This window comes from Nerophis lumbriciformis, linkage group LG01, assembly GCF_033978685.3.
Source record: "Nerophis lumbriciformis linkage group LG01, RoL_Nlum_v2.1, whole genome shotgun sequence".
NCBI classification, from domain to species: Eukaryota; Metazoa; Chordata; class Actinopteri; order Syngnathiformes; family Syngnathidae; genus Nerophis; species Nerophis lumbriciformis.
Genome location: NC_084548.2, coordinates 72,160,849 through 72,173,898, shown reverse-complemented (window position 1 = coordinate 72,173,898; position 13,050 = coordinate 72,160,849). Strand labels below are relative to the sequence as shown.

General features: G+C 28.0%; 1 protein-coding gene and 1 long non-coding RNA gene across 2 annotated transcripts in view; one reads left to right on the top strand and one right to left on the bottom strand.

Annotated features, from left to right (window-relative positions):
- Window positions 1–13,050, top strand: part of LOC133572610 (uncharacterized) — a 42,361-nt gene that overhangs the window by 27,621 nt on the left and 1,690 nt on the right. The gene's annotated exons all lie outside the window — the stretch shown is intronic.
- Window positions 11,510–13,050, bottom strand: part of tamalin (trafficking regulator and scaffold protein tamalin) — a 38,604-nt gene continuing 37,063 nt past the window's right edge. The window contains exon 8 of the mRNA XM_061925429.1: window positions 11,510–12,240. Within this exon, the coding sequence (XP_061781413.1) occupies window positions 11,774–12,240 (467 nt within the window). The 3' untranslated portion in view covers window positions 11,510–11,773. The remainder of the gene's footprint in view (window positions 12,241–13,050) is intronic.

Sequence of the window (13,050 nt, the reverse complement as noted above, 5' to 3'; positions counted from 1 at the left end):
TTTATATTATTCACACGCTAATAAGGCTGTATAATAGACTGTATTTATATTATTCACATGTAAATAATGCTGTATAATATACTGTATTTATATTATTCACATGTGAATAATGCTGTATAATAGACTGTATTTATATTATTCACAAGTGAATAATGCTGTATAATAGACTGTATTTATATTATTCACATGTGAATAATGCTGTATAATAGACTGTATTTATATTATTCACATGTGAATAATGCTGTATAATAGACTGTATTTATATTATTCACATGTGAATAATGCTGTATAATAGACTGTATTTATATTATTCACATGTGAATAATGCTGTATAATAGACTGTATTTATATTATTCACATGTGAATAATGCTGTATAATAGACTGTATTTATATTATTCACATGTGAATAATGCTGTATAATAGACTGTATTTATATTATTCACAAGTGAATAATGCTGTATAATAGACTGTATTTATATTATTCACATGTGAATAATGCTGTATAATAGACTGTATTTATATTCACATGTGAATAATGCTGTATAATAGACTGTATTTATATTATTCACATGTGAATAATGCTGTATAATAGACTGTATTTATATTATTCACAAGTGAATAATGCTGTATAATAGACTGTATTTATATTATTCACACGCTAATAATGCTGTATAATAGACTGTATTTATATTATTCACACGTGAATAACGCTGTATAATAGACTGTATTTATATTATTCACATGTGAATAATGCTGTATAATAGACTGTATTTATATTATTCACATGTGAATAATGCTGTATAATAGACTGTATTTATATTATTCACAAGCTAATAATGCTGTATAATAGACTGTATTTATATTATTCACACGCTAATAATGCTGTATAATAGACTGTATTTATATTATTCACACGCTAATAATGCTGTATAACAGACTGTATTTATATTATTCACAAGTGAATAATGCTGTATAATAGACTGTATTTATATTATTCACATGTAAAAAATACCTTATTGTTTATTGTGAGCGAACTGTGGTGCTGAATTTCCCCCAGGGATCAATAAAGTACTTTCTATTCTATTCTCAACTGCAATATGATGGCAGTCACACATAAGAGATATGTGTAGACTGCAACATGACTCAGGTAAACAACACCAACATTTTATATGTTCCATTGAAAATATAGAACATTACACACGGCGCTCAAAAATCTATCAAAATGTTTTAGTAGGACTTTGGTAAGCTATGAAGCCGCACCGCTTGATGGATTGTACTGTGCTTCAACATAGGAGTATTATTATGCTGTGTATAAGGTAAGACATATTATCTGGCGTTTTGTTTCGCAATATTATGCAAAAGCAACTTTTCTTACCTTCTGGTACCTGCTGATCTGTATTTGGGATCTGCATAAATCTTGAAAATTTGCGTGCGTCTGCCTTTGTAGTCTGTGCCTACACCGTAGTCGAAAAGCTTCTTCTTTTTCTCTATTTTCTTGTTATGTGACATTCATCCTCCATTGTTTCCATTTCTAATATAAAGTAGTGTAAAGTTCTTACTTATATCTGTCAGTAAACTCGCCATGAAAGCGCTAAAACATACCGGTGTGGTGAGTTTACATTATTCACCCAAGGAACTTTAGTTATTAGACAGTTTTTCACGGGACACATTTTTTAAAAGTATTAAACGGAAATATTTCAAACCAAAATGTCATCTGATAGGTTGAATAAGTAGTTTTTTTAATTTTCTGATATTAGCTAGTCCGATTTAACCAAAAGCGTGCAATCTCTAGTTTTAAGAACTTTTGTAACATATAATGTAGCAATATTAATATAAGGAAAAAAACCTAAATATCTTTTTAATATTCTACTATTTTCACTTATTTAAAGTGTTTGAATGACAAAGTGATGTTACTGAAATTTTGAAGACAAAATGTCATCGGATGTGTTGAACAAATACTTTTTTATTGTTATTTTTACTAACAAAAATATTGTAAAATACACTTTAAGAACTTTTACGACATTATGTAAAGTCAACCTAAAATACTCCAAACTAAAATATCATGTTAGGTTGTGTATTTTTTGAGATTTAAATTTTCACCAGTTTAGATTTTACTAAAAGCTTGTAAAATTCACTTAAAAAAACCTTTCATGACGCAAACTCTTCAGATTTTATGTGATCTGCAAGATTGAATAAGTCGTTTTTTAAAAAGTATTAAACGGAAATATTTCAAACCAAAACGTCAGATAAGTTGAATAAGTAGGTTTTTTTTAATTTTCTGATATTAGCCAGTCCGATTTTAACCAAAAGCGTGCAATCTCTAGTTTTAAGTTATCTTGTAACATATAATGTAGCAATATTAATATAAGGAAAAAAAACAAATATCTTTTTAATATTCTACTATTTTCACTTAAATTTTAAAGTGTTTGAATGACAAAGTGATGTTACTGAAATATTGAAGACAAAATGTCATCGGATGTGTTTAAGAAATACTTTATTTTTACTAACCAAAACATTGTAAAATACACTTTAAGAACTTTTAAGACATTATGTAAAGTCAACCTAATATACTCCAAACTAAAATGTCATGTGATAGGTTGTGTATTTTTTGAGATTTCAATTGTCACCAATTTAGATTTTATGCAAAGCTTGTAAAATTCACTTAAAAAAACCTTTCATAACGCACTCTTCAGATTTTATGTGGTCTGCAAGATTGAATAAGTAGTTTTTTTTAAAAGTATTAAACGGAAATATTTCAAACCAAAATGTCAGATAGGTTGAATAAGTAGGTTTTTTATTTTCTGATATTAGCCAGTCCGATTTAACCAAAAGCGTGCAATCTCTAGTTTTAAGTTATCTTGTAACATATAATGTAGCAATATTAATATAAGGAAAAAAACCTAAATATCTTTTTAATATTCTACTATTTTCACTTCAATTTTAAAGTGTTTGAATGACAAAGTGATGTTACTGAACTTTTGAAGACAAAATGTCATCGGATGTGTTGAACAAATACTTTTTAATGTTATTTTTGCTAACCAAAATATTGTAAAATACACTTTAAGAACTTTTAAGACATTATGTAAAGTCAACCTAAAATACTCCAAACTAAAATGTCATGTGATAGGTTGTGTATTTTTTGAGATTTCAATTGTCCCCAATTTAGATTTTATGCAAAGCTTGTAAAATTAACTAAAAAAAAAACATTTCATAACGTACTCTTCAGATTTTATGTGGTCTGCAAGATTGAATAAGTAGTTTTTAAAAAAGTATTAAACGGAAATATTTCAAACCAAAATGTCATCTGATAGGTTGAATAAGTATATATATATATTTTTTCTGATATTAGCCAGTCCGATTTAACCAAAAGCGTGCAATCTCTAGTTTTAAGTTATCTTGTAACATATAATGTAGCAATATTAGTATAAGGAAAAAAACCTAAATATCTTTTTAATATTCTACTATTTTCACTTCAATTTTAAAGCGTTTGAATGACAAAGTGATGTTACTGAAATATTGAAGACAAAATGTCTTCGGATGTGTTGAACAAATACTTTTTAATGTTATTTTTGCTACCCAAAATATTGTAAAATACGCTTTAAGAACTTTTAAGACATTATGTAAAGTCAACCTAAAATACTCCATCAAACTAAAATGTCATGTGATAGGTTGTGTATTTTTTGACATTTCAATTGTCACCAATTTAGATTTTATGCAAAGCTTGTAAAATTAACTAAAAAAAAACCTTTCATAACACACTCTTCAGATTTTATACAGTCTGCAAGATTGAATAAATAGTTTTTTTAAAAGTATTAAACGGAAATATTTCAAACCAAAATGTCATCTGATAGGTTGAAAAAGTAGTTTTTTTTAATTTTCTGATATTAGCCAGTCCGATTTAACCAAAAGCGTGCAATCTCTAGTTTTAAGTTATCTTGTAACATATAATGTAGCAATATTAATATAAGGAAAAAAACCTAAATATCTTTTTAATATTCTACTATTTTCACTTCAATTTTAAAGTGTTTGAATGACAAAGTGATGTTACTGAAATTTTGAAGACAAAATGTCATCGGATGTGTTGAACAAATACTTTTTAATGTTATTTTTGCTACCCAAAATATTGTAAAATACACTTTAAGAACTTTTAAGACATTATGTAAAGTCAACCTAAAATACTCCAAACTAAAATGTCATGTGATAGGTTGTGTATTTTTTGAGATTTCAATTGTCCCCAATTTAGATTTTACTAAAAGCTTGTAAAATTCACTTAAAAAAAACCCTTTCATGACGCAAACTCTTCAGATTTTATGCGGTCTGCAAGATTGAATAAGTAGTTTTTTAAAAAGTATTAAATGGAAATATTTCAAACTAAAATGTCATCTGATAGGTTGAATAAGTAGTTTTTTTTATTTTCTGATATTAGCCAGTCCGATTTAACCAAAAGCGTGCAATCTCTAGTTTTAAGTTATCTTGTAACATATAATGTAGCAATATTAATATAAGGAAAAAAACCTAAATATCTTTTTAATATTCTACTATTTTCACTTCAATTTTAAAGTGTTTGAATGACAAAGTGATGTTACTGAAATATTGAAGACAAAATGTCATCGGATGTGTTGAACAAATACTTTTTTATTGTTATTTTTACCAACAAAAATATTGTAAAATACACTTTAAGAACTTTTACGACATTATGTAAAGTCAACCTAAAATACTCCAAACTAAAATGTCATCTGATAGGTTGTGTATTTTTTGAGATTTCAATTGTCACCAATTTAGACTTTACTAAAAGCTTGTAAAATTAACTAAAAAAAAAACCTTTCATAACGCACTCTTCAGATTTTATGCGGTCTGCAAGATTGAATAAGTAGTTTTTTTAAAAAGTATTAAACGGAAATATTTCAAACTAAAATGTCATCTGATAGGTTGAATAAGTAGTTTTTTTTTATTTTCTGATATTAGCCAGTCCGATTTAACCAAAAGCGTGCAATCTCTAGTTTTAAGAACTTTTGTAACATATAATGTAGCAATATTAATATAAGGAAAAAAACCTAAATATCTTTTTAATATTCTACTATTTTCACTTATTTAAAGTGTTTGAATGACAAAGTGATGTTACTGAAATTTTGAAGACAAAATGTCATCGGATGTGTTGAACAAATACTTTATTTTTACTAACCAAAATATTGTAAAATACACTTTAAGAACTTTTACGACATTATGTAAAGTCAACCTAAAATACTCCAAACTAAAATGTCATGTGATAGGTTGTGTATTTTTTGACATTTCAATTGTCACCAATTTAGATTTTATGCAAAGCTTGTAAAATTCACTAAAAAAAACAACCTTTCATAACACACTCTTCAGATTTTATGTGGTCTGCAAGATTGAATAAGTAGTTTTTTTTAAAGTATTAAACGGAAATATTTCAAACCAAAATGTCATCTGATAGGTTGAATAAGTAGGTTTTTTTTAATTTTCTGATTTTAGCCAGCTCCGATTCAACCAAAAGCGTGCAATCTCTAGTTTTAAGATCTTTTGTAACATATAATGTAGCAATATTAATATAAGGAAAAAAACCTAAATATCTTTTTAATATTCTACTATTTTCACTTCAATTTTAAAGTGTTTGAATGACAAAGTGATGTTACTGAAATATTGAAGACAAAATGTCATCGGATGTGTTTAAGAAATACTTTATTTTTACTAACCAAAATATTGTAAAATACACTTTAAGAACTTTTAAGACATTATGTAAAGTCAACCTAAAATACTCCAAACTAAAATGTCATGTGATAGGTTGTGTATTTTTTGAGATTTCAATTGTCACCAATTTAGATTTTACTAAAAGCTTGTAAAATTCACTTTAAAAAAAACTTTCATTACACAAACTCTTCAGATTTTATGTGGTCTGCAAGATTGAATAAGTCGTTTTTTAAAAAGTATTAAACGGAAATATTTCAAACCAAAATGTCAGATAGGTTGAATAAGTAGGTTTTTTATTTTCTGATATTAGCCAGTCCGATTTAACCAAAAGCGTGCAATCTCTAGTTTTAAGATCTTTTGTAACATATAATGTAGCAATATTAATATAAGGAAAAAAACCTAAATATCTTTTTAATATTCTACTATTTTCTCTTCAATTTTAAAGTGTTTGAATGACAAAGTGATGTTACTGAAATATTGAAGACAAAATGTCATCGGATGTGTTTAAGAAATACTTTATTTTTACTAACCAAAATATTGTAAAATACACTTTAAGAACTTTTAAGACATTATGTAAAGTCAACCTAAAATACTCCAAACTAAAATGTCATGTGATAGGTTGTGTATTTTTTGAGAATTAAATTGTCACCAATTTAGATTTCATGCAAAGTTTGTAAAATTAACTAAAAAAAAAAAAACTTTCATGACGCACTCTTCAGATTTTATGTGGTCTGCAAGATTGAATAAGTAGTTTTTTTAAAAGTATTAAACGGAAATATTTCAAACCAAAATGTCATCTGATAGGTTGAATAAGTAGTTTTTTTTATTTTCTGATATTAGACAGCTGCGATTTAACCAAAAGCGTGCAATCTCTAGTTTTAATAACTTTTGTAACATATAATGTAGCAATATTAATATAAGGAAAAAAAAACTAAATATCTTTTTAATATTCTACTATTTTCACTTAAATTTTAAAGTGTTTGAATGACAAAGTGATGTTACTGAAATATTGAAGACAAAATGTCATCGGAAGTGTTGAACAAATACTTTTTTATTGTTATTTTTATTAACCAAAATATTGTAAAATACACTTTAAGAACTTTTAAGACATTATGTAAAGTCAACCTAAAATACTCCAAACTAAAATGTCATGTGATAGGTTGTGTATTTTTTGAGATTTCTATTGTCACCAATTTAGATTTTATGCAAAGCTTGTAAAATTAACTAAAAAAAAACAACCTTTTATAACACACTCTTCAGATTTTATGTGGTTTGCAAGATTGAATAAGTAGTTTTTTAAAAAGTATTAAACGGAAATATTTCAAACCAAAATGTCATCTGATAGGTTGAATACGGTAAGTAGGGTTTTTTTATTTTCTGATATTAGCCAGTCCGATTTAACCAAAAGCGTGCAATCTCTAGTTTTAAGTTATCTTGTAACATATAATGTAGCAATATTAATATAAGGAAAAAAAACCTAAATATATTTTTAATATTCTACTATTTTCACTTAAATTTTAAAGTGTTTGAATGACAAAGTGATGTTACTGAAATATTGAAGACAAAATGTCATCGGATGTGTTGAACAAATACTTTTTTATTGTTATTTTTACTAACAAAAATATTGTAAAATACACTTTAAGAACTTTTACGACATTATGTAAAGTCAACCTAAAATACTCCAAACTAAAATGTCATGTGATAGGTTGTGTATTTTTTGAGATTTCAATTTTCACCAGTTTAGATTTTACTAAAAGCTTGTAAAATTCACTTAAAAAAAAACTTTCATTACACAAACTCTTCAGATTTTATGTGGTCTGCAAGATTGAATAAGTAGTTTTTTAAAAAGTATTAAACGGAAATATTTCAAACTAAAATGTCATCTGATAGGTTGAATAAGTAGGTTTTTTTTTATTTTCTGATATTAGCCAGTCCGATTTAACCAAAAGTGTGCAATCTCTAGTTTTAAGATCTTTTGTAACATATAATGTAGCAATATTAGTATAAGGAAAAAAACCTAAATATCTTTTTAATATTTTACTATTTCACTTAAATTTTAAAGTGTTTGAATGACAAAGTGATGTTACTGAAATATTGAAGACAAAATGTCATCGGATGTGTTGAACAAATACTTTTTTATTTTTACTAACAAAAATATTGTAAAATACACTTTAAGAACTTTTAAGACATTATGTAAAGTCAACCTAAAATACTCCAAACTAAAATGTCATGTGATAGGTTGTGTATTTTTTGAGATTTCAATTGTCACCAATTTAGATTTTACTAAAAGCTTGTAAAATTAACTAAAAAAAAAATTCATGACGCAAACTCTTCAGATTTTATGCGGTCTGCAAGATTGAATAAGTAGTTTTTTTAAAAGTATTAAACGGAAATATTTCAAACCAAAATGTCATCTGATAGGTTGAATAAGTAGTTTTTTTTAATTTTCTGATATTAGCCAGTCCGATTTAACCAAAAGCGTGCAATCTCTAGTTTTAAGTTATCTTGTAACATATAATGTAGCAATATTAATATAAGGAAAAAACCTAAATATCTTTTTAATATTCTACTATTTTAACTTAAATTTTAAAGTGTTTGAATGACAAAGTGATGTTACTGAAATTTTAAGACAAAATGTCATCGGATGTGTTGAACAAATACTTTTTTATTGTTATTTTTACTAACAAAAATATTGTAAAATACACTTTAAGAACTTTTAAGACATTATGTAAAGTCAACCTAAAATACTCCAAACTAAAATGTCATGTGATAGGTTGTGTATTTTTTGAGATTTCAATTGTCACCAATTTAGATTTTATGCAAAGTTTGTAAAATTAACTAAAAAAAAAAAACTTTCATGACGCACTCTTCAGATTTGATGTGGTCTGCAAGATTGAATAAGTAGTTTTTTTAAAAGTATTAAACGGAAATATTTCAAACCAAAATGTCATCTGATAGGTTGAATAAGTAGGTTTTTTTATTTTCTGATATTAGCCAGCTGCGATTTAACCAAAAGCGTGCAATCTCTAGTTTTAAGAACTTTTGTAACATATAATGTAGAAATATTAATATAAGGAAAAAAAAACTAAATATCTTTTTAATATTCTACTATTTTCACTTCAATTTTAAAGTGTTTGATGTTACTGAAATATTGAAGACAAAATGTCATCGGAAGTGTTGAACAAATACTTTTTTATTGTTATTTTTATTAACCAAAATATTGTAAAATACACTTTAAGAACTTTTAAGACATTATGTAAAGTCAACCTAAAATACTCCAAACTAAAATGTCATGTGATAGGTTGTGTATTTTTTGAGATTTCAATTGTCACCAATTTAGATTTTATGCAAAGTTTGTAAAATTAACTAAAAAAAAAAAACTTTCATAACGCACTCTTCAGATTTTATGTGGTCTGCAAGATTGAATAAGTAGTTTTAAAAAAAGTATTAAACGGAAATATTTCAAACCAAAATGTCATCTGATAGGTTGAAAAAGTAGTTTTTTTTAATTTTCTGATATTAGCCAGTCCGATTTAACCAAAAGCGTGCAATCTCTAGTTTTAAGTTATCTTGTAACATATAATGTAGCAATATTAATATAAGGAAAAAACCTAAATATCTTTTTAATATTCTACTATTTTAACTTAAATTTTAAAGTGTTTGAATGACAAAGTGATGTTACTGAAATTTTAAGACAAAATGTCATCGGATGTGTTGAACAAATACTTTTTTATTTTTATTTTTACTAACCAAAATATTGTAAAATACACTTTAAGAACTTTTAAGACATTATGTAAAGTCAACCTAAAATACTCCAAACTAAAATGTCATGTGATAGGTTGTGTATTTTTTGAGATTTCAATTGTCACCAATTTAGATTTTATGCAAAGTTTGTAAAATTAACTAAAAAAAAAAAACTTTCATGACGCACTCTTCAGATTTTATGTGGTCTGCAAGATTGAATAAGTAGTTTTTTAAAAAGTATTAAACGGAAATATTTCAAACCAAAATGTCATCTGATAGGTTGAAAAAGTAGTTTTTTTTAATTTTCTGATATTAGCCAGTCCTATTTAACCAAAAGCGTGCAATCTCTAGTTTTAAGTTATCTTGTAACATATAATGTAGCAATATTAATATAAGGAAAAAAAACCTAAATATCTTTTTAATATTCTACTATTTTCACTTCAATTTTAAAGTGTTTGAATGACAAAGTGATGTTACTGAAATATTGAAGACAAAATGTCATCGGATGTGTTGAACAAATACTTTTTTATTGTTATTTTTACTAACAAAAATATTGTAAAATACACTTTAAGAACTTTTACGACATTATGTAAAGTCAACCTAAAATACTCCAAACTAAAATGTCATCTGATAGGTTGTGTATTTTTTGAGATTTCAATTGTCACCAATTTAGATTTTACTAAAAGCTTGTAAAATTAACTAAAAAAAAACCTTTCATGACGCACTCTTCAGATTTTATGTGGTCTGCAAGATTGAATAAGTAGTTTTTTTAAAAGTATTAAACGGAAATATTTCAAACCAAAATGTCATCTGATAGGTTGAATAAGTAGGGTTTTTTAAATTTTCTTATCTGCGTGCAATCTCTAGTTTTAAGTTATCTTGTAACATATAATGTAGCAATATTAATATAAGGAAAAAAAACCTAAATATCTTTTTAATATTCTACTATTTTCACTTCAATTTTAAAGCGTTTGAATGACAAAGTGATGTTACTGAAATATTGAAGACAAAATGTCATTAGATGTGTTGAACAAATACTTTTTTATTGTTATTTTTACTAACAAAAATATTGTAAAATACACTTTAAGAACTTTTACGACATTATGTAAAGTCAACCTAAAATACTCCAAACTAAAATGTCATGTTAGGTTGTGTATTTTTTGAGATTTAAATTTTCACCAGTTTAGATTTTACTAAAAGCTTGTAAAATTCACTTAAAAAAAACCTTTCATTACACAAACTCTTCAGATTTTATGCGATCTGCAAGATTGAATAAGTAGTTTTTTTTAAAGTATTAAACGGAAATATTTCAAACCAAAATGTCATCTGATAGGTTGAATAAGTAGGTTTTTTTTTATTTTCTGATATTAGACAGCTGCGATTTAACCAAAAGCGTGCAATCTCTAGTTTTAAGTTATCTTGTAACATATAATGTAGCAATATTAATATAAGGAAAAAAAACCTAAATATCTTTTTAATATTCTATTTTCACTTAAATTTTAAAGTGTTTGAATGACAAAGTGATGTTACTGAAATATTGAAGACAAAATGTCATCGGATGTGTTGAACAAATACTTTTTTATTGTTATTTTTACTAAACAAAATATTGTAAAATACACTTTAAGAACTTTTAAGACATTATGTAAAGTCAACCTAAAATACTCCAAACTAAAATGTCATGTTAGGTTGTGTATTTTTTGAGATTTAAATTTTCACCAGTTTAGATTTTACTAAAAGCTTGTAAAATTCACTTAAAAAAAACCTTTCATGACGCAAACTCTTCAGATTTTATGTGGTCTGCAAGATTGAATAAGTAGTTTTTTTTAAAGTATTAAACGGAAATATTTCAAACAAATGTAATCGGACATGTATCAGCTCAGATTCAACAAAAAGCTTGTTTAGTAAACTTTTAAATAACTTTTGTGTGTTGTATGTAAGATGTTTGGTAGAGATTGGTGTTGTGTATTTACCAGCTCAACCAAAAGCTTGTCAAGTAAACGTTTAAAGAACATTTGAAAAAAGGGTGGTAGAAAATGTTGCTGGCAAACAAAGAGCTGGGGTCGTAAATATGGAAAACATTGTTTTAATTTTTTGCAACAGTCTCTTTGGCAGGAAGTAGAATGCGATTCATCAAACTTACAAAAGGCAACAAGCAGTAAAAAAACAAAAACAGGAATCCTTCATTCTGAACAAGAAACGTTGAAATAAATAAAATAACTTAAAACGAGGAAGTTAAAGTTCTGTACAGCCGCCCAACGAAAATCAGCCTTTGGTCCCTTCTTTGGGATTTTACTTTGACAGTCTGGACAGGAAGTGAGGTCACAGTTTGCTCTCCTCCTCCTCCAGCGGCTTGTTCAAGCCCGGGATGAACTGGAGGAGGCGCCTGCGGAAGCTTCTGTGTTTCCTCTGCAGCGAGCTGAAGCCTGACGATTTGTTGTTGTCGACGGTGGCGGGCGAAGGTTGGCGCATGTAACTGCGCGTGCTGGCGCTGCGGCTCAGCTGCGTCTTGGCCGACGTGAAGAGCTCGCTGGCGGGCCGCAGGCGCTGCTTCCTCGCCGCCGCCGGCTTGTGTCCGTCGGCCTCGTCCGGGTCGCCCGCCGCGCGGTACAAGCACGTCTGGTAGAGCGGGTCGTCCTCGGTGGCCGTGCTGAGGACGCTGGCGCTGCTCCCCGTGCTGCCGCTGCAGAGCGGCGAGTGGCGGGCGGCGGGGCTGGGGGCGCCCAGGCTGCCGTACACGCCCGCAGACTCCAGGGACTCGTACACGGCGCCGTCGCACATCACGATGCCTGCGACACAAGACGTGTTGTTGCACACACTTGGTCAATTGTCCACATCATTTTGTCTTTCAAACATTTACGTTAGTAACTCTGGAAGTTGAAATACATTCCCATGTTTTCAAAACTAAATAATTCAATGTCTAAGATCGTATCTTACGAGACTAAAATGACTAAAAACACGTACGTCAATTCACGTTTGTCGCCATGCTTGAGGTCGTCTACGTTTACTAGAATAGAATTGGCTTGGACGTGTACGAAAAAGTGTACGTTAAGTTTGTTCGATATAATAAAGTGTGATTCTTACACAAATACGTACATTAAGTCAATTCAAGACTAAAACGTTTACGAAAACAAGTTTTAAAAATACAAATCATGAGGACTTGATTATTACGTTTACGCATTCATTGAAGACTATAAGTTCCGATCTTTTCAAATGACCAGATATTGGATCTCTTACGAAACTAAAATGACTTCTAAAAACACGTACGTCGATTCACATTTGTCGAAGAACAAAATGTCTACCATGCTTGAGGTCGTCTACGTTTACTAGAATAGAATTGGCTTGGATGTGTACGAAAATGCGTACGTTAGATTTGTTCGATATTAAAAAGTCTGATTATTACTGGAGATGTCCGATAATATTGTGCGTGCTGCTGGTCCACTAATAGTACTAACCTTTAACAGTTAATTTGACTCATTTTCATTAATTACTAGTTTCTATGTAACTGTTTTTATATTGTTTTACTTTCTTTTTTATTCAAGAAAATGTTTTTAATTTATTTATCTTATTTTATTTTATTAATTAAAAAAAAAAAAAAA